This window comes from Argentina silus, assembly GCF_951799395.1.
Source record: "Argentina silus genome assembly, chromosome: 1".
NCBI lineage: Eukaryota > Metazoa > Chordata > Actinopteri > Argentiniformes > Argentinidae > Argentina > Argentina silus.
The window spans coordinates 31,533,545-31,554,083 of NC_139655.1; the positions used below are offsets into that span (position 1 = coordinate 31,533,545).

Consider the following 20,539-nt stretch of genomic DNA (forward strand, 5'->3'; position numbering starts at 1 on the left):
AAACGTATATTCCATGGGGATGAACATTTCCTGAGGTCTAACCCTTAAACTGCAAGCTATAAATACGACATAAAGTTTAAAATGTTCAGGTGTTACTTGAGTTGCTTGGAAAAAACGGTTTAAGTTATACTCATATTAGCATAATACTGCTCCTGGCGTGATGTTGAGGAATCTTTGTTGTTTGCCCATATCTGTTGGCGTGTAAGGGGTGTCGCCTCACACTCGCACGACATTGAAGTCCCTGGCACTCACATTCAAACGCATCAATGCTGTTTTAGTGATTGAGTAGGTGCTTCTCCTCTCAAATACAATACAAAAAATAGAGATTGGTCAAGTTTGTCCCAGGGCTATACCATCCACCAAGTTTACTTTAGAGTATGCACATGTGAAGTATTGTAAGCAGTTTATTCCACGGCTTTAACCATAATAGAATTTTGAGCTTCAGAATAAAAGGGAACAAGACAAACGAAAGGTGAGTTTGTGATTATGATTTCTAACTTACTGCTGTTGAATATGTTGGACACCTACTTCCATGTATGTGTCTAATTAATGCATTACAAAACTAGACTTAAATGTATGGGGAAAAAATGTATGAAAGCTAGAAATAATCAACAGAGTAACAAACTTCCCAGCGAAAATGATAGATTGGTTATATTGCACTGGACAAGGCTTAAACCGGCGCACATACAGTATACATAGTGTAGTCTTGAATGTAGTCTATACACTTTCTACTTTGATTTTTAACGCACAAATGATCTGATTGTGTTGTAGCCCATGGCGGTACCTGTGCGTTCTTGCTGGAAGCTGGCTCTGAGCGCTTGCCTTTTGCTAACGGTGAGTGCGGACTGTGGAATGGACTGCACTTATTGTATACATCACCTACAACTTCAACAGACATATATCAACTCTCTTGTAAGTACCTGTCAGGAATGTCTTCTTTTATATAACATAATTATTTAAATTGATAGCTTAACGTTTTCAGTCCGTTTCTTTCTCTTCCTATTGTTTTCTCAGAACGTTTTCACAAAAGATGCTCGAATTTCCAAAAGAACGTTATCACACCAGCTAGACAAGAGGTCAATCATTTCTAATTCGAGTGATTGACGTACAGTCGACACATCAACTGTTCATATTGGTGGTGCACGATGCTCGTCAGGCGCAACTAGAATAGGCTAATTGATGTCGTAGTAGCCTACACAGTGGATTAGGAGCAGCTGTCATGGTTACCACGCGAATTATCACGGGCATTATTTGTTTTTATTATTTTTTGCTGTGTGCACCGTCAAAGTCGTAGAAGATTATTATAATTATGGTAATACATTCAGACAATATATAGTTTCAGTGACAATAACATTCCGTTTTAAATTGCTTTTGCTTTTAATTTGCAATGGGTATTAATGACACAATTCTCTTTGAATTCTCCAGGTATTGACCTTGAGGCATGTAATGGAATCTATAAGCAATTTTTCCTACTTGAAGTCTGTCAATAAAAAGTAAACATAAAAAAAACCCACATGAATATTATTTAATCTGGCTGATGCTGAAGAAAATGTAATCTTTGTGCCACAAATGTCATATTTAATTTTCAAAAAAGGAAGTAAAGCCTATGCGGCTAACACAAACAGGCAGAGAAAGAAATGTCATAGATCATTAGAGCTGAAACGGTCTGGATGCTCAGGATTGATTAGGCTCTGTTAAATGTACTGCAGGAACACTCGAGGCACAGGGTTGTCTGTATGAAGCTTCCAATTCCCACGACTAAGGGCGTCGTGATCGGGATTTCGAGAGACATTTATCACAGAGAGCACTTCAAATCTGATCATGGGACTCCATCAAGTATAGTCCACCACAAAACACTGTGTGGTTGAAGTGGGTAATGGGATTGATGGGTTATTGAAAAGGAGAACAGAGAAGAGACAAACCCATTTCCAGGGTGGAAAATTTATGTTATATTAGGTTAAGGATGAAAGGACTTTCAGAAAAACGTTATGTTTTATCATCCATGACCAAGTCTCAATCTGATGGAAAAGGTTTCAGAAAAATTATTTTTTTATTTCCCAGTCTGTCAAAATGTTTCTTTTGTCAATTGGATTGCATTGAATTGAATCAGAATTGGGTTTTTCAAAACTGAACAAATTGATTAAGATAATTTGGATTCTGTTTTAGAACTCAGAGGTAGCGATTCTGAACATTTTGGTACCAAAACTAAGGATTGTCTTGATCCCAGTGAAGAGGTGAATTCAGGGTGGACTTTGAAAGGTTAAAGGCAATATAACTAAGCCATTTCAGTGTAACTAAGATGGAGATGTTTGTGAAAAGAATATACATTGGCCTTCGTTTAACCTAATAGAAAGACCGGGAGAAACTGCCGGTCTCATAGCCATTGGCATTACATCACATCAATCATCTCCCACAGCACTTTCCCCCAGTGAGCCACACTACACAGTCATGTGATTCACACATGCAAATAATGACATCAGTCAGGACTTCAGTCGGTTTAATCATGTTCAATGAAAATGGTAATACATTTAGATTTGGCGTAATTGAATGGCTCCGCTCTGTATAGCTCCCTGCCTGGGACAAAATAAAATACAAAATAACATAAGCAGGGAGCCCATAACTATCAAACCCCCCGTAGGTCGGTAAATACAGAGCAACTGAGCGGGCGGAGGCTGGGCAGTGGGTGAGACGACCAGCAAGTCAACTCTCATGGACAGTGTTTAACCATGGTGGAGTGTTGCATACTGGGTTCTTTTAAGCCTTGTCCCTGACACATGTGATGATGTTTTGCATGTGTGACTTAAAGTGTACCGTCTAAATTTACGTAAACTTCATAAATACTTTAGTCAGTAAATGCACTCTCTTTAATGCCAGGTTTGAGTCATCCAGGCTTATATGAACAAAATAAAAATAAAACAGCGGCTGTCCATCTTACTTTTGAGATTATATTCACATTTAACTAAATAGGCCTGCAAAGTGTATTATATCCCCCCAAAATAAGGCCTGGTAAACAAATATCCATATACCTTTCCCTTATTGTGCATCCAGTGAGTCTTAAATGCTGTTTTAATCATCACCTGCCCAGTAGATGGTGGTGATATGTAAACCTATTCAAAGCATTTATAATCCAGATTATGTGACCTTCAAGAGATACTAAAGGATTTGTATTTATTTTCAGCCACTAGTTTTAAAATTGACGAATCCTGTAGCATCTCTTTAAATATTTTGTATCTGGATCTGCATTTTTGCATCAGCTTCAAATCAGCCGGATTTAAATTATCCTAGATAGCAAACTAGGGTTTTACAGAATCTGGATCTTTCTGATCCAGATTACATGTTTTGAAAAACTAGGCCCTGAAGTTGTATTGCATGTTTACAATAGCCTCAGGCACCCTGTCACTTGGGGCTGTATTAACCCATCAAAATCAACAAAGAGGCAGGACAACAATAGTTTCTTATCCAAGTGGCAGCTTGCAGCTGCCAAATTAGATGGTTATTTCAGCTGTTTCATTACATGATAAATTAATTAAACCAAAAGGTTTGAATGTATATTGCTTCATGAAAATAGCAGGCTAGCCTGTTAGTAGCCTGGAGTGTTTACATTTGGGTTGTTAGCTGTAATTCGCCTTGTTGTTGGCAAATTGCACCTATAAGTTCCATCGCTAATAGGAAACGAGGCCCTACTCATTTTGATGAAATGTCCTGAAAAATATGTACAAATTAACTTAACAAAATTAATTCATTGTGATGTTATGATCTTTTTCCAGACATGTACGTTAGAATGTGAAGGAGTGCTCAGTCCTAAAAAGTCCTGGAACCTGTGTGAGGATGTCCTTCAGGCTAGAAACGCTGGCGATCCAACAGAGGGACACAAGGCTACCACAGAGACCTCAAAGTCAGACAATGACCCACATTACTTAACAAAGATGTATGGTGGCTTCATGAAACGCTACGGGGGCTTCATGAAGAAAACTGCTGAATTACATGGTCTGGAGCCCGACGACATCAACCACGATCGTGAGATTATTTTTAAACGTTATGGTGGGTTCATGAAACGCTACGGGGGCTTCATGAAGAAAACTGCTGAATTACATGGTCTGGAGCCCGACGACATCAACCACGATCGTGAGATTATTTTTAAACGTTATGGTGGGTTCATGAAGAAAAGCCTAGAGAGTGCAGGGTCAAGAAACACAGACGGGGCGGAGAAGCATCACAGAGAGATTCTAAGCACCACCAGGCAGAACTTGGACATGAAGAGAAGTATGGAGGAGTTGCAGAAGCGCTACGGTGGGTTCATGAGACGGGTGGGCAGACCCGACTGGAAAGAGAAGCACCAACGCTATGGTGGCTTTCTCAAGCGCTCCTGGGAGGAAGGGGAGGATATGGATGAGGAGGAGAAAGGGCAGATGGAATCAGATGACATTACAGATGTGAAGAAGAGATATGGGGGATTCATGGGATACTGAATACCACCTGCTTAACCATGTCCTGTTCATGTTTTATTTTTTCTTGCCTGTGTTCTTACATCTGCATCTGATTGGCTGTAGTGGTGATATACTATATTCACTCCACATCCCTGAGTCTCCCTTCTACTCCTCTCTCACCTGTGTGCAGTTATTGAGACAACAGCCTCAATCTCACCCTTGTCATTCTCTCATACATGCACACACACACACACACACACACACACACACACACACACACACACACACACACACACACACACACACACACACACACACAAACAGAAGAGGCAACCTAATCTCTGGATGGTAACTAAGAAACCTCCCAAAATAACAGATTCACAATGTCATTGATTTGCTAGACTGGAAAAGTGTTTCAAACATGTTGATATCATATTCCCTGATGCAAATGTAGTTCTTATATGGCTGCCAATTTTATAAATGCATCTATTTTTCAATTTGATTTAATTCCTTGTAACCACCCACTGTACTGTACATACAAGAATAAATTACTCTAATTGCAGAATTATTTGTTCACTCTGAATTTAATTGAAAATGTTCACTTTACTGCAATTGTCCTCTGAAATGTACGCCATGGCTGCTATAATTCTACATCTACACCAACCACAGTGACAAACCTTACTTCTCTGTGGGGTTCATTTCCTCAAGCAGGTATTTTGATCTGAGTCTCTGCATGCATCTTACAGTAGAACCACAAAGTACTCAGTTTACTGCAGCTAATGTGGTGATAATAGAGTTCACCTTGTCTTTGAATGGTCTTGTGTATTCTATAATGACTAGTAGGCCTACTACTACTCAGCTGGTAGCACTTGTGTATTCTATAATGACTAGTAGGCCTACTACTACTCAGCTGGTAGCACTTGTGTATTCTATAATGACTAGTAGGCCTACTACTACTCAGCTGGTAGCACTTGTGTAATCTTAAAGCCAAAATCACAAATATACTTTTCACCCATGAAACATTACTGCCCACACATGTATTGTGGTGTTTACACATCATGTTCTTCATTACCCAGAACTGAATAACAATGTCAACTTGTGTCCAAACAACGCAACAGGAAGTGACAGTTTTACCTTTGTATTCAAAAATGCATATGCAAAGAATTTCATTACCAAATGTTTGACAACAGACACTCAGTCTCGTGGAAGTATATCTATTTGGTAGATTTGACATAGTGCACACAATGATTAAGTGGTTTATTTCCTCATTAAATTCCTCGTTAAATGCACTGTCTGGAATATTTTCTGAAATAACAAATAATGAAATACAACCCTATGATGAATATAACTTATATACCTCAATGAGTGTAGAATAACATCTTACCAGAACAACAAAGACCTATCACTCAAAAGTTTCTGTCGTCTTAGGAAACTTTGTAAACAACTGATGTATACTGTAACTATAAATCATGTACTGTATGAAAAAAAGTAATGCTGCTCTCATGAAATGTTATTTCTTGAGCATCACAGATCATAGAAATCATTGTGTATGTGTTGTTTGTGAAATCACTGAGTGGGGCTTTAAACACAAAAAATCACTTATTCATCTGGTACTGCCTAAGAACCTTTGACAGTTCACAGTGTCGTCACAGATGTGGGGCAAGGGTCAAAGTAATTGCTCCAAAGTAAATTCACCAGGAGTTTAGGGATTCTCAAACATGCTTTATTATCACAGAGCGGCAAACCAAAATAGATTGTACAGTAGATACTAGTCATAGTGTTACCTGCTACAATAATAATAATAATAATAATAACTGCTCATTTATATAGCACCTTTCCACCTTACACTCAAAAGCTCTTTACATTGTATGGGGTAACTCACGTCATCCACTACCAATGTGTAGCACCCACCTGGGTGATGCCACGGCAGCTATTTTGCACCAGAAAGCTCACCACACATCAACTGAGCCAGGATCCTAATGACCAAGTGCCATGGGATCTTAAATGATGTCAGAACCTGGGTTTAACATCTCATCTGAAGACAGCACCCTCTGCAGGGCAAGTACCCCAATCACTGCTCTCGGCATATGGGTCCCCTAGATCAGGGGTTCACAACTTTTTCATTGTGGGACCCACCAGCTGAGGTGTATTTTTGCTTGGGACCCTAACCCTAACCCATGTAACCAAAGTCAGACATGGGCAAGGTTATACATGGGTAAATACTATACTATAATAAAAACTTTTCCTCCAAATTGAGTCTAAATAAGTGAGTATTACTGTAGCTAATTTAGCCAAATTCAAGTAATTACTTTGTTGATGGTACAACGGTAGACAGAACAATTTAGTTAACACAATATGTAAAGCTCTTTTTTCTTGTCAAACTTGTATTGGAAAGGGGTTTTCACTTTTGACTCTGGCTGTCTTAAAGACAGTTGGGACAGATCCTGTGGATAGAGAGGAATTGATTATGGTGGTAAGGAACGGTTTATGGATTATGGTGGTAAAGAACGGAAGGAGGTCTTTGGAGATGGATTGGAGAAAGGGGGAGGGGATAGGATCAAGGGGGCAGGTGGTTGCCCGCTTGGATGTGACCAGTTTTAGAACATCATCAGGGGAGAGGGGAGAAAAATCTGATAAACCAGAGACCGGGTGTAGCACAGTGGGTTTGGGAGGAGAGGTAGCAGTGTTGGCGAGAGGTAGAGAGAAAGAGCTGCTAATGTCATCAACCTTCTTTTCAAAGTAGGTGACAAAGTCATCCGCAGACAGGGAGGAGGGAGGAGGGGGAGGAGGTGGGTTGAGGAGTGAGGAAAATGTGGAGAACAGTTTCCTTGGGTCAGAGGCAGAGGATTGAATTTTGGAATGGTAGTAAGAAGCTTTAGCAGCTGATGCAGATTAGGTGTAGTTGAGGAGGAAAGAGAGATAAGGTTTTAGGTCATCAGGGAAGCTGTTTTTTCTCCATTTCCTCTCAGCTGCCCGGAGCCCTATTCTACATGCTTGCAGGGTTTCAGACAGCCAAGGAGCGCGTGGAGAGGATCGTGCTGGCCTTGAGGTTAAGTGGACAGAGAGAGTCGAAGGATGAGGAAAGAGTGGACAGGAGGGTGGAGGAGGCTGCATCAGTGGATAGAAGGGAAAAGGATTCAACAGAGGGTAGGGAGGATGAGACAGGAAGAAAGAGCAGTAAGGGAGAGGGTACGCAGGTTGCGACGAGAGGATACAGTGTGGGTAGAGACTGACTGGGAGGGGGTGGATTTGAGGGGAAGGGAGAGGATACAAAATGATGATCAGAAACTGGAAGATGGGTAACAGTAAGTTTGGAGGTATGGGATCTGGTGAAGACAAGGTTGAGCTGATTGCTCATCTTATGAGTCGGAGGAGAGTGGGACAGGGTAAAGCTGAAGGAGGAGAGAAGGTCAAGTACTCCAGACGAGTGAAGCTTCTCTGACTGGATGTCACCCAGTAGTGAGAGCGCTGTGCCGTCCTCAGGGAAGAAGCTGAGAAGGACATCCATCTCATCTAAGAAGTAGTCAAGCTGACCTGGTGGATGATAGATAACGACAATGTGAAGTTTGACAGTTCTCATGTTGAAAGAGAAAAACAACAATTCAGTATAGGTTTTCGTGATGACAGCTAGGCTACTGATTGAACAGGGAGTGCATCACCTTTGACAACAGAAAAGGTGAACACATCCTTCAATGCATCACATTATGAGGAGTCAATCTTTTAGTTTAAGAAAATAAAACAGCATTTTCCATTCAACTTACATTGAATAGTGGCTGGGTCTCACACATCGAGTGCTGTGCCTGTTTTGAGTAAAGAGGGCAAATCTACCTCATGATTGTCAAACAATATAGGTAACATTTTTTATGGGCAATTTCCACACAAAATAGTATCCCATATCCTGTATAATAGTTTTGCTGCTCAAAAAGTTGACATATCACTGGAGTGGGCCTCTCTTTCCACAGAGGTTGTACAAACCCAAAAGGGTTATAACCGCAGCATGAAGGCAGATACATAAATAAGAGTTAATTATATCCCAGAAAATAATAGTTACTGCATGTAGCCCACTTAGCAAGGTATACAATTAAGTCCGTTATGGTAACTGTTTGTCCGACTCAGTCCTATACAATTCTGGGAAGGTAGTAAGTCTAACGTTAGGGACTGACTTTGGGTTACCATTATTCTGGAGTGAATCGCGGTTCTGAAGTCGACAGCTTTGACATGCATGGATCGATTGCATAGGCCTGCCAGTTTATCATTATCTGGCACCGTGACGGGACCTAACTGCAGTGATCGCGTGTATTGAAAGTTAAATCTCCCCACAATGCCTGTCATTAGGTCAAAGTTAGTAATAGTATTGATGGAGTTAAGACTTTATAATTGAGGTAATATGGAAGAATGTTTTAGCCAACTATCAGAACACACGGTGGATAAAACATGAATGTCGATTTGACTGACATGCCGGGTTTTAAATGGTTAAGCGCAAGACCGCACCCTCTGCATCCTGTGTACCGTTAAACCCAGAGAATAGAGAAATGAACTTTGCTTAGTGATAAATGCGGATGTTGTCTGGAGTAAGTTAGTGTGCAAAGGTCGGGTATTCGCTTATAGCTCAATATCAATTTCTCAAACTTCGACTGTAACGAAAGTGGTAAGTTGAGCGTTTTTAAATGTGGATGTTGCCAGGCTTAAAATAGGTTACTCTTGTAAAATCATGACGGCTATATGCTTTTGAAATATACCGCTTTCTTATGATGAATGACTCTTATTAACTCTTATGACTGAACCAAAGCAGGAACTGCCATTGTTTATGTTTGTTGTCACATGAGACTTTGTAAACCCCATATGGAAAATATTTACTGATACATGGACCAATATCATTTAGCATGCAGACATGTCTACATCCAGTAGTTCTGATTGTCCAGTGTATTGCTTGATAATGTTGGCCTATATGTTTGCATGTAACATACCGCTATCCTGTCAGTCCTAACTAATCAAGTCTATAGCCAACAGTATATTCAGTCACTCATATTACCCAAACGTTAACCTCAAAGTACGCCAACATACCGCAAACAGCTACCGAACATTATCCCTACATAGCTCTAACAACTACTAGTAGTAGTTACTACTATTATAAGATTCTTATAAGATTTGTATAAACCTTTTCCATATGGGATGTAGGCTATAGCTTCAAATGTCAGTCCTTGAGCACAACAGAATCAACCACAGATTCATTAGCTCCAACTTGTTTACGTATTGCCTGCATGCAGAAATCAATGCATGAAATCAAAAGTCATGAGAACAAACAATCAATGGTAGTATAAAATATATTTAAATTAAGCCCTGAACATGCTAAGTGGCTTCTTTGTGTGAGCTTTTACAGCTTTAAGTTGCCTATAGAGAAGTCTCATTATTCGTTCAATCAACTTAAAGCCACATTCAACTCTGTTTAGGTCCACTGAATCTTCAAGATGAACTTTTTCCTGGAGACGCTGCAGGTGCTGGGCCTGTCTGTATACTATAACCTAGAGGTGTTAGTCAAGCTTTTCATCCCTGCACGAAAGAAAAGCATTGCAGGAGAAACCGTCCTGATCACAGGGGCGGGTAGCGGTATTGGCAGGCTAATGGCCCTCGAGTTGGCCTCCATGGGGGGGGTCACGTTGGTGCTTTGGGACATTAGTCAGGATGGAAACAAGGAAACGGAGCGCCTGGTGAAAGAAAGGGGCGCTACCAGGGTCTACTCATACATATGTGACTGCAGCAACAAGACAGAGGTGTACACCGTGGCTGATAAGGTATGACATCCTGCATTTCTGAAGATGAATACAGTGGTATTAAGAGTGATAATTTGACTTCCTGTAAAGATAAGGGACATGGCTCCATCCGGGAACCATGCAAATCGGGTTTCAAGCAACTTTCCATATTTACGTAACTGAGCTCTATCATACACAACTAAGAGAACTTGGTTATCTTAATTAATTTATAACAGAGTACAATGTACATGCAAGTGTAATAGAGGGTGTTACACAACATGGAGATAGGAAAGGGCCCAATTTAATAATAAAAAAATAATAAACACATTTTTAAAAAAAACTCCTGGGGTAAGGGGAAAACAACACAAACTCTTTTAAAGATGAGAATCTCAATGTTAATCTCATAGTAATTGTTTTATTTCAAATCCATTTTTTTGGAGTACAGAGTCAAAAGAAGATGCTTCACTGTCCCCGTACTTACGCAGGGCACTGTATATGCTATGGGAACAGGGAATTTATACATATCCCGGTTAATCTATACATTTCCCAACTCAGCGTTTAATGTACAGTATATACACATACCCAGGTCAATCTATATATTTCCCAACTCATCGGTTAATCTATACATATCCCCGTTAATCTATACATTTCTCGTTGAGAATCTGTACATTTCCCGTTGCAACGGTTAATCTGTAGATCCCCTGGTTAATGTGGACAGAGGCACATGTTTGAACTGTAGAAGACCAGTGCGCTTCATCACCGCATTTGCGATCCAGCCTGCCACACTTGAGAACATCTCTCATCAGTTGTGTATGTGACACGAAAAGCTTCCTAGGTGTACCCAACTACCTGAGCAGAGATCGCATAAACTAGCATGGAATGTGATGCCTTAAATCAAGTCATCAATCAGATAAAAAACTAGACGCGTAATTCCACCAGCTATCAAGTCACTCATTGAGTGTGCTGCTAGCTGTAAGGAGTTATCGATACGACTGCAGACGTGCACGCCTTGCAAGCCGTCTAAACCTGGGCTGGTCGAGTTGACGCCATGGACTAATGGAATAGTCAACACAGGGGAAACCCCTCACACGGGATACGCAGTGTTCCAAAACATAGAAGTCACATAGAAGATTCTGATAGGCTGGCTACTGTATGTAAACATTTGTCTTGAGAAGCGCGTCTTTTCCACTGGCATTCATGTACTGTATTGTGCAAGTTAGCTATCAACTATCCAACCGATTTGGTGATCTGCATTTGATCAGATACGTCCGTAGCCTATACGGAAATTCAGCCATAATGAGCATAATCAGACAGTTCAGTAGGCCTAGTGTCATGTGTGAAGGGCATGGGAACATCAGGAGGAACACATTTGCACATTTGCATAATAAGAGATGTTCACATGGCTGGACAGGTCAATGATGGACAGCAACTGTGAGTGGTACGCGCACTGGCCTACAGCAGATCAAACATGCGTCTCTGTCCACATTAACCGGGGGATGTACAGATTATACATAGATTAAGCGAGATATATGCAGTATACATTTCCCGTTTTCACACATTTCCCGTAACATACATTGAAGTGATTTTCTAAATTCAAATATGCAAATTAAATTCTCACACAAACTCAAACACTACAATACAGTCTTGAAGTATAATACTGGATGTCTCACTGGCATCAAGCCTGCGGTCTAGGCAACTAAATGTTGCACCTGAGAATTGGAAAAATAATTTACTTAAAGATGACATAACAAAAACTACAGTATGTCATCCTTTTTTATAAATTCCAAATACCTTTTTGCTGTAACTTTAATGTTTGGTTCCATCGGGAAAATTACTGTCCCAGGCAGTACTGTTGTAGTGTGTGAACAAGGCCTGTGTGGGTTTTTGTTCTTTTAACAGGTGAAAAGGGAAGTGGGAGATGTAACCATCCTCATAAACAATGCAGGGATTGTGACAGGGAGGAAGTTCATGGATGCTCCAGACAGCCTGATTGAGAAGTCTGTGGAGGTCAACTCCATGGCCCACTTCTGGGTGAGTCGGGGGTTCTGTGACCACATACTGAAGCTGTTAAATTTTCCATTTACTTGGAGCGTTTTAGCTCATCCAGACCCTTTTTCCTGTCATATTTCCATTCCTGAGCATTCTTGGCTAGGCATTTACGCTGCTCTCAGTACGACTACTTAAACACATCACCACAAGAAATTCTACAGCCATCTCATGTCTTTGTGGGCTATATACATATGTTGATATGAAAACACTTTGTTATTTCCAATATTACTATCTTAAACGTATATTATTCGAACTGAGAATAACATAAAATAGCAAACTCATCCATTTCCACTGCTGCATGTGCATGTGCCCATACGGTGAGGATAGATGAAGTATAAACATGAAGTATTCTCAGTTAGAATAATATACGTTAATAAGTGTTTTCATATCCATTTCTTTCTCACTTTTTAAGTGAATACTTTACTTGAATTAGTGTGAGTTTTTAAGTGGAACATTTCTCTATTTTTGTTACTTAAAGAGGTGCTACAGGATTTTTATCACTAAATCTTTACATCAAATGTAGGCTTAAGTGTTGGCTGTATGGTTCATGATATAATGTTAATACATTTCTGATCTCATTAGATGACACAGGTTATGGTTAGGCTTAGTTTAAGCCCAGCAAAATAAGCTTTTGCTCATGGTAGTGAGGAGTTGTGCCCCTTTCTGTCCAATCAGGTAATCTCTTGGAAAAAAAAATCTTATTACGTGGACCGGGAGCTGATTTTAGTATCTCTTTAAAACAAAATCACATACAATCCTTTTCTATAATTATATTTACTGATTACCCATGGGGTATTCAGTTTTTAGAATAGCTATACTTTATTACCAGCAATTGTTTTTTACTATATTCAGCCATGATCTGATTTTCCAGACATACAAAGCATTTCTCCCAGCAATGATCGCCAGTAACCATGGTCACCTGGTGAGCATCGCTAGTTCTGCAGGACTGATTGGAGTCAACGGCTTGGCAGGTAACTACTATCAACTACTATCCCTCCAATATGAAATTCTAATCCTACTTGGCATCTAATCCTATGTGCCTTTCTGACAAAGCCTGTAATTGTATGACATCCATGAGTTTCAGGCAATACTGTGCACAACGTTTTAAAAATTAGACCATGTGGATATCAGTTGTTGTCTGCTGCATCCCAAACCCATTTGACAAAAGTGAGGCACGAAGTATTTTATATGAAAGGCTCTGTTTCAAAATGTCACCACATGTCTGCACAAATTACTGTATTCATTGTTTTCTTGTGAATACTCAGATCACTGCATTTGTATTCCTTCACTCTCTCTCCCTGTGCTCAGATTACTGTGCCAGTAAGTTTGCAGCTGTGGGCTTCGCCGAATCTGTGGCATTGGAGATGCTGGCAACTGGAAAAGATGGAGTGAAGACCACCATTGTGTGTCCCTTCTTCATCAACACGGGGATGTTTGACGGGGCCAGCACCAAGTGGGTTTCCTGTAATAAGCGTTATACGTTATATCTGACTCCAAAAGATATGATATGATTGATAATGATTAATAATGATTCCCGCATCCCTTAAATAGTAAGATAGTGGTAAAAGTTCTGTTCCCAAACACAAGCACGACTGTTTCCACAAGATCAAAATATGCACTCAAGCAGTCTATTTAATGTGTTAATAATTGACAAATTGGATTTCATCCACGCTTTCTAATATTTAGATTCATAAAATGCTTTGTTATTGGTGAGAGATGTGTTTTGGTTGGTTCTTTACAGATGGCCCATCCTCATGCCCATCCTGGAACCTGACTATGTGGCCAAGAAGATCATTCGTGCCATCGTCACTGACCAGGTTTACCTGTATATGCCTCGGAGTCTGTACCTCGTTCTAGCCATGAAGAAGTAAGTACCAAACTTAAGAAAGGTAGCAAGGGTCACTAAAGCAGACAGTCTGCGCTGATTTGCACAGATAGGAGAATGGATATGAAACTTAATGGAATTAAACTGTATTAAACTACTTGTATTTTGGGTTAGATTAAATTAAGATGGACATAACAATATGTATGCAGTATCTTTGTTTACACAACCAGCATGGTATTCCAGTGGAGGCTGATAGAGGTAGAAATCAGAGGGTGGGCTTATTGTAATATATGGAATGGTAGTCCAATTCTGATATGACAGTATAATTAGTTTTGTGGGCCACTTGAAAGCAATACTGAATTGGAACAGATGGCATGCTTTTTCATCCCTGTAGGTCAACTGGTGGAAACACTGTTTCCACTAACTAACTTAACTAAAGTAACTAGTAACAAGCAGACGCCTTTATCCAAAGCGACTTACAACAAATACATTTGTCTAAGTAAGTGAATCATATATTTATCAGTCATCATAAGAAAAACGAATCTACGCTAGGACCAGGGGCTATTGGCAGTCACAATGCTAGAAGAAGGAATAATTACTTTTTTTTCCCCCCCAATTACAATGAGCCTGTCCTCGATTTCTACCTCCACCAACCTTCACTGTTATCCACCATGTGATTTACGTATACTGATATCAATACTTATTGAGCACTTGTGATGGCATAATCAAACTGGGACAGGACATACTGTCCTTGAGTTTTGCATTCTTGAAATACTAGATCAAGATCTAGAGGCTCAAAGCAATTGCACCAGCATTACAGTATTGATACAGCAGCATAGAAAATACCCTTTCAAATTCCCCATGGGCAGTTCAGCTCTTGGATACAGCAAAAACACTTGGTAGATAGACTCACTCTCTGAGTGAGACACCTGTGCACAGGGTTAGTAGTAAAAAAAAAAAAAAGATGCTGCATAAACATAGTTTGTTCCTTCAATCTTGCTGGACCGCAGAATGGTCTGGCGCTAATGCAGATAAGCTTCTTTGTGTCAGATTAGATTAGATTAGATTAGATTCAACTTTATTGTCATTGTGCAGAGTACAAGTACAGATGGTGTGGGCTATAAGCACTGGAGCCATTAGAGTGTATCCACAGAACAGAGATTATAAGTGGAGTGAGAGCTGGAACATGTTGTTTGTTTAGGCACTCATCTAAACACTAGAGACTGCTCCAAAGCTTTGAGTGACTAATGCAGGCCCACGATAGAGGATACTTGACCTGACAGCTGCCTGGGTGGAGAGGCGGCAGGGTAAACAAAGAGTTGAGGGGCTGCTGCATAACGTACAGGGGGTTAGGCAGGTTTACAACACAACATTTACATGCACACAGAGACAAACATTGTAATGATATAAATAGTGCTTTGAAAACCCCCTCCACAATTTTCAGATGTTGTTGCCTCAGAGTCTGAATATCACACCATTTGTTGTGGTACTCCGAAATAAGGTACAATTAATATCATTCTTCAACAAGTTACTCATAAGGTTTCTTTACGTCCATCTGAGTGCAATAATAATGTTCCCATGATTTCAGAATGAAGTCCCTTATCTTTGTAGAGTCAAATAGTAGAATGATGACAATCTGTGATTGGGCTGTCACTTCAAACTTAGCGAATTTCAAAAATGTCTCTGATGATGATCCCTATCAAATTCCCCAGTCCCTGCTGATGATGAGCACACCCAGACAGGTCCCAGACAGGTGCCAGACAGGTCCCAGCCAAGGAACAACTGGCAGAGAATTGTTGAGTTTGGGTTGATTAGAGCAAGAATGGTTAAGTGAGAATAAATCAAATGAGGCTTTAATAACACTGTAAACTTATACTAACTATTATAATAACTATTACAAGGCAAATACATCATAGCAAAATGTTACATTCTACCCTTATGGTAAAAGATAGATAGAGAGAGAGGTAGAGAGAGAGGGAGAGACAACAGACCACATGGCCTGTATATTGTACTCACAGATAACAGCTGGGAGCACAGACCAGAAAACAAAGGGAAAGATATGTTCCTCAACATTCTGTTTAAATCAAGAGCTGTTTGTAAGGAAGAACAAATCAGACATCATCTTATTAGTACCAGTCAAATCACACATTCCAAGGGCCTTTAAACATCAAAGTGAGAAATGACAGTTGCCATTTTGGCCCATCGGGGGAAGGGATCTCAAGAAGGGGGGCAGAATTGGTGTCTCCCCCTTCAGCCCACCCCTTGGAGACAACAGAGGCGAAAGGCATATAAAGTGTACATGACAAAAGTCTTGAGAGACCTGCACCCCAGAAAAGAGGTAAGCGGTCTTCGATGGTAGCACACTTCCAGTCCAGTGTCTGGTTAGAATCCTTTGATTTTCCTGCAGAAATCAAAAGGCTACGAACGGCAATCGATGTCCAAATATACTGCTTGCTTAGTTTCTAGCTGATTACCCTAGCACACAAATTCATTTGTGGCATTATAGGATAAATAAGGACAGCGTCTTATTTTTTATGAGTGGGGTAGTCCCACTCTCGTATACATATATTTCTTTTTTGGATAGAGATAGTAGAGAAAGACAGGAGGTATTAGGCATGTGCCGGATTTGACATGGGCATGTGTGTGTGTGTACTGTAGGCCGCAGTGCTAGACCACTGGACCACCCCAGGTCACAGTAATAATAAGCATTCATGACTTACTTCAAGAATTATGAGCAAAGTGTAAATACACAAGATATGAGGCTGACAGTATGTGCATACCAACATGAAACATTTAACCATGAACATATCAGACTTGAGAGAAGGGATAGAGGAAATGCCTTGTCAACGAATAACTATTTTGCCTTGAGCTGGTCTCAAAGGTAGGCTACTTATTGATAAGGAACCACTGGAAGAGGGATGTAACTATTAAAACAGAAAATCGGTGTCAGGTTTTACGCTTTCCTGTGAGTGTTCTTATCCTAACTCTCTCATTATATGGGAGGTACCGCCAATGTATGAAAATTGTTTGTGTGGTTTGAAATAATGGGCAGGTTGGATTGTATGTGTCCCACCATATTGATATGTTTTCTATATTGAAGAAAAAAAATGTGGTTGTTTATTTACTGCTGGCGTGAGGCTGAATGATTAATTCCCTGTGTTTGTATCATGTGTGTTCTCTCCTCAGCATTTTACCCACTAAGCTAGGACTTCTCTTAGGAGATTACCTGGGGGCATTCAATTTCATGGATACATTCAAAGGCCACAGGAAGGAGGACTGAAGCATCAAATAACTGCCGGCTCCCTCAATCCAGTTGTTGCATGAAGTACATTTAGTACCTTGTACTACCTCATGTCAAGGAGCCAAGCCCAAGAATTTTACTCCCTGCACTTGTGTATAAGACTTTAGAAACTTGAAGTTGAACTTGTATGTTCTATTGATGAATCTCTAGCTAAGCAGTGTAGGGTTAATGATATGACTGAATCATTTGTAGATTTATGAATACATTAATGATATGACTAATTCCTTTGTAGCTTTATGAATACATTAATTATATGACTGAATCATTTGTAGCTTTATGAATACATTTATGTTCTATTGATGAATCTCTAGCTTGTCAGCTGATGTTCAGGGCCAGAATGCCCTTGACGACAGTGAGTCTTCTGGCACCACAGAGCTCGGTACTGTATGTTCTATCTTAATCTGTTGATAGTAACTGACATACCCAGCATATCTTTGACAGGCAATTACATGCACAAACAAACACATAATCAATGTATTGCCTACTGAAACTGATTCTAGGGTATATAAACTGTCCTTCCAACTGAAGGTTGGACAACTTATCTGCTATGATGCTGGATATTGTTCTTTTAATTGTAATAAAAATCTTGATTGATTCAACGGTAACACATTTTAGAGACCAAAATGACATTGTCCAATGTGTAATTTCTCCCACTGAATCTCCTTCACTGATTTGGTATCAATTTTAATGAAGGCCTTCATATGACACTGTTTCTGTCAAATTATGAGCACCAGCCCCTAAAATGAATGAAAACAACTTTTTCATTCTACTGAGCTTTTTGTCAGTCCAATGGTATAACAAAGCCATGGTTCCAGATAAACATTTACCTTGTTTATCTCACTCATGAATAGCAGCAATTCTGTTCAAAGTGATGCACTGAGTAGGAGGCATTTCTCTCTTATTTGACTATTAATGCAACACTCAATCTGTGCAGTGGGGCACAATATTGTTGGTACGATGTGGCACCTACATGCTGTGTGCAGGGGATTATTTAATTCAAGGAATTGGCTCAACCTCTGCCTTGGTTAGTTAAATCAAGTGAGATGGTAGTGGAACAGAATACATACAATGTGCAATGGCTGGGGGAGGACTGGGTTGAGAGCCACATGTTTAATGTGTGGATGGCTTTGGAAAAAGGAACACAGATGCAACTGTGTCATCTGCTGGTGAAAAAACGAACTACACCATAACATGTATTATTATTTGCATTTGTCAAGCTGTCTATTTCCTACCCAAATTGTAATTAGGTAGGAAATTGGGATTCCATCCTTGGATTAACAATTAATCATCAGGTGATCCCTGTCAAAGTTTGCAGCAATGCATGCACAGCGACAGTACCACTATAGGCCAGCACATCTGAATGTTACCATAGTGTGACATCTTGACATGTGCAAAGAATTGTTGAGTTTGTGCTGATTTAGTGCAAGAAAGGTCAAATAGAATTAATCAAATGAGGCTTTAATAATACTGTATACTTATACAACTATTACAAGGCGAGAGAGAGAGAGAGAGAGTATAGAGAGATGACTACAGGTCATTCAAGACAATGCTACTCACAACATGATGAGAACCTCACAACAGGACAAAGGAAAGAGAGAGAGCTTTTCCCTGACCACTGCTTTTTATATCACCTTAAAAACCACAGTATTTAAATTAGGAGCTGTTGTTAAGGAGACCCAACCACCATTCATCTTATTACTTCTAAACTGATGACATCACAGCTCTGACACCTTAAGACATTCCACAGAGCTCACAGCCATTTGTCATATCGGGGGAAGGTCAACTGAAGAAGAAGAATTTTAATTCTCCCCCTTCAGGCTAAGGGTTGTCGGGGGAAGGTATTAGCAAATATTAGCACTAGCAACAATAATTAGCAAAACAAAGTGATTTTTTTAAACCTCCCGTTTTGGGTCTGGATGGTCAATGTATAGTTAGTACAAATATAATGTATGAATTGAATCACTGTTTTATCTCATTCAGCCACGGAATCCCTAGTTTATCAGCACCAACTTTTGAAGCAGCAGTACTGTTAAGTTTAATTTTCATTTTGATTAGACGGCTCGTGGCATTGGGTTGCGTAGAATCCACACGCATGCGTGCCACTTAACCAACCAACTCTAGCACTGTCAGCCACTCAACCAACCAACCAACCCACCCTCTACCCACTCCACTGAACTACCCCAGGCTCACTCTATCTATGACCTTCTAACATACTATCTATCTAATATTTCCAACATTATATCTAACCTTTCAACTACCTAGTCCTCTCACCAGTCACTACTGCTTCACTCACTCACAAATCACTATAACCCATACTGATTAACCTCTTAATTGTTTTGATCTTTCTATACCTCCCCTCTCTCATCTATCCACCCTCTTTTGTCTATCCATTCATTCATCCAATCAACCAACCTTTCTCACTTTCTTTCAACATCCCTGAAAATCTTAATTTAACCCTGATAATAAGCTTTCTGATACCTATTAAGCTTTTTAAACTATTAAAAAGCTTAATAGTTTAAAAAGATTAGATTAGATTAGTTGAATCTAATCTAAACTTTTTAAACTATTAAGCTTTTTTTAAACTCCAAAAACTCTCATCCGGTCAACCAACCAACTCTCTACCCACTCCACTGAGCTACCCTCAGGCTCATCCTATCTATCTATCTATCCATCCATCCATCTATCTAACATTCTATCGATGACCTTCTAACATCTATCATTCCAACCATATACGTATCTATCTAACCTTTAAACTACCTAGCCATCATCCTTTCACCAGTCACTACTGCTTCTCTCAGTATAACCCATGCGGATTAACCTCTTAATTGTTTTGATCTTTCTATACCTCCCATCTATCCATTCATCCATCCAGTCAACCAAGCTAACCAACCTCTCACTTTCTTCCAACTACCCAGAAAATATTAATCAACCCTGATAAAAAGATTTCTGATACCTATTAAATCTTTTAAACTATTACTCTTTTTGTAACTACAAAAACTCTCATCCAACTCTACCACTCTCTGCCGCCATACAAATCAAATCAAAGTTTATTTATCATATGGACAGGATACAGCTGTAAACATACAATGAAATGCTTAGTACAAGCTACCACTCAACAGTGCAATCAAATACAAGGATAAGAATGAAATAAGTAATAACAACACAATATACAACCTGTTGGTCCGAG

The 20,539-nt window shown here is 39.8% G+C and overlaps 2 protein-coding genes across 2 annotated transcripts; both read left to right on the forward strand.

The window, feature by feature from the left end:
* Positions 1-774: 774 nt before the first annotated feature.
* On the forward strand, positions 775-4,469 carry penkb (proenkephalin b; the record flags this gene model as incomplete). The annotated part of the gene is made up of 2 exons (XM_083684812.1): positions 775-912; positions 3,768-4,469. The coding sequence occupies 2 exons, from the start codon at positions 775-777 to the stop codon at positions 4,467-4,469; spliced, it is 840 nt and encodes a 279-aa protein (XP_083540938.1).
* Positions 4,470-8,974: 4,505 nt separating this feature from the next.
* On the forward strand, positions 8,975-17,970 carry sdr16c5b (short chain dehydrogenase/reductase family 16C, member 5b). The gene is made up of 7 exons (XM_083682673.1): positions 8,975-9,075; positions 9,878-10,219; positions 12,077-12,208; positions 13,098-13,197; positions 13,535-13,679; positions 13,968-14,093; positions 17,238-17,970. The coding sequence occupies exons 2-7, from the start codon at positions 9,896-9,898 to the stop codon at positions 17,329-17,331; spliced, it is 921 nt and encodes a 306-aa protein (XP_083538799.1). The 5' UTR covers positions 8,975-9,075; positions 9,878-9,895; the 3' UTR covers positions 17,332-17,970.
* Positions 17,971-20,539: the final 2,569 nt, after the last annotated feature.

Coding starts and splice junctions, on each gene's coding strand:
- sdr16c5b (XM_083682673.1), top strand. CDS start 9,896: ATGAACTTTTTCCTGGAGACGCTGCAGGTGCTGGGCCTGTCTGTATAC. Junction 13,198..13,534: donor TGGAGTCAACGGCTTGGCAG/GTAACTACTATC, acceptor CCCTGTGCTCAG/ATTACTGTGCCAGTAAGTTT. Junction 14,094..17,237: donor CTCGTTCTAGCCATGAAGAA/GTAAGTACCAAA, acceptor TTCTCTCCTCAG/CATTTTACCCACTAAGCTAG.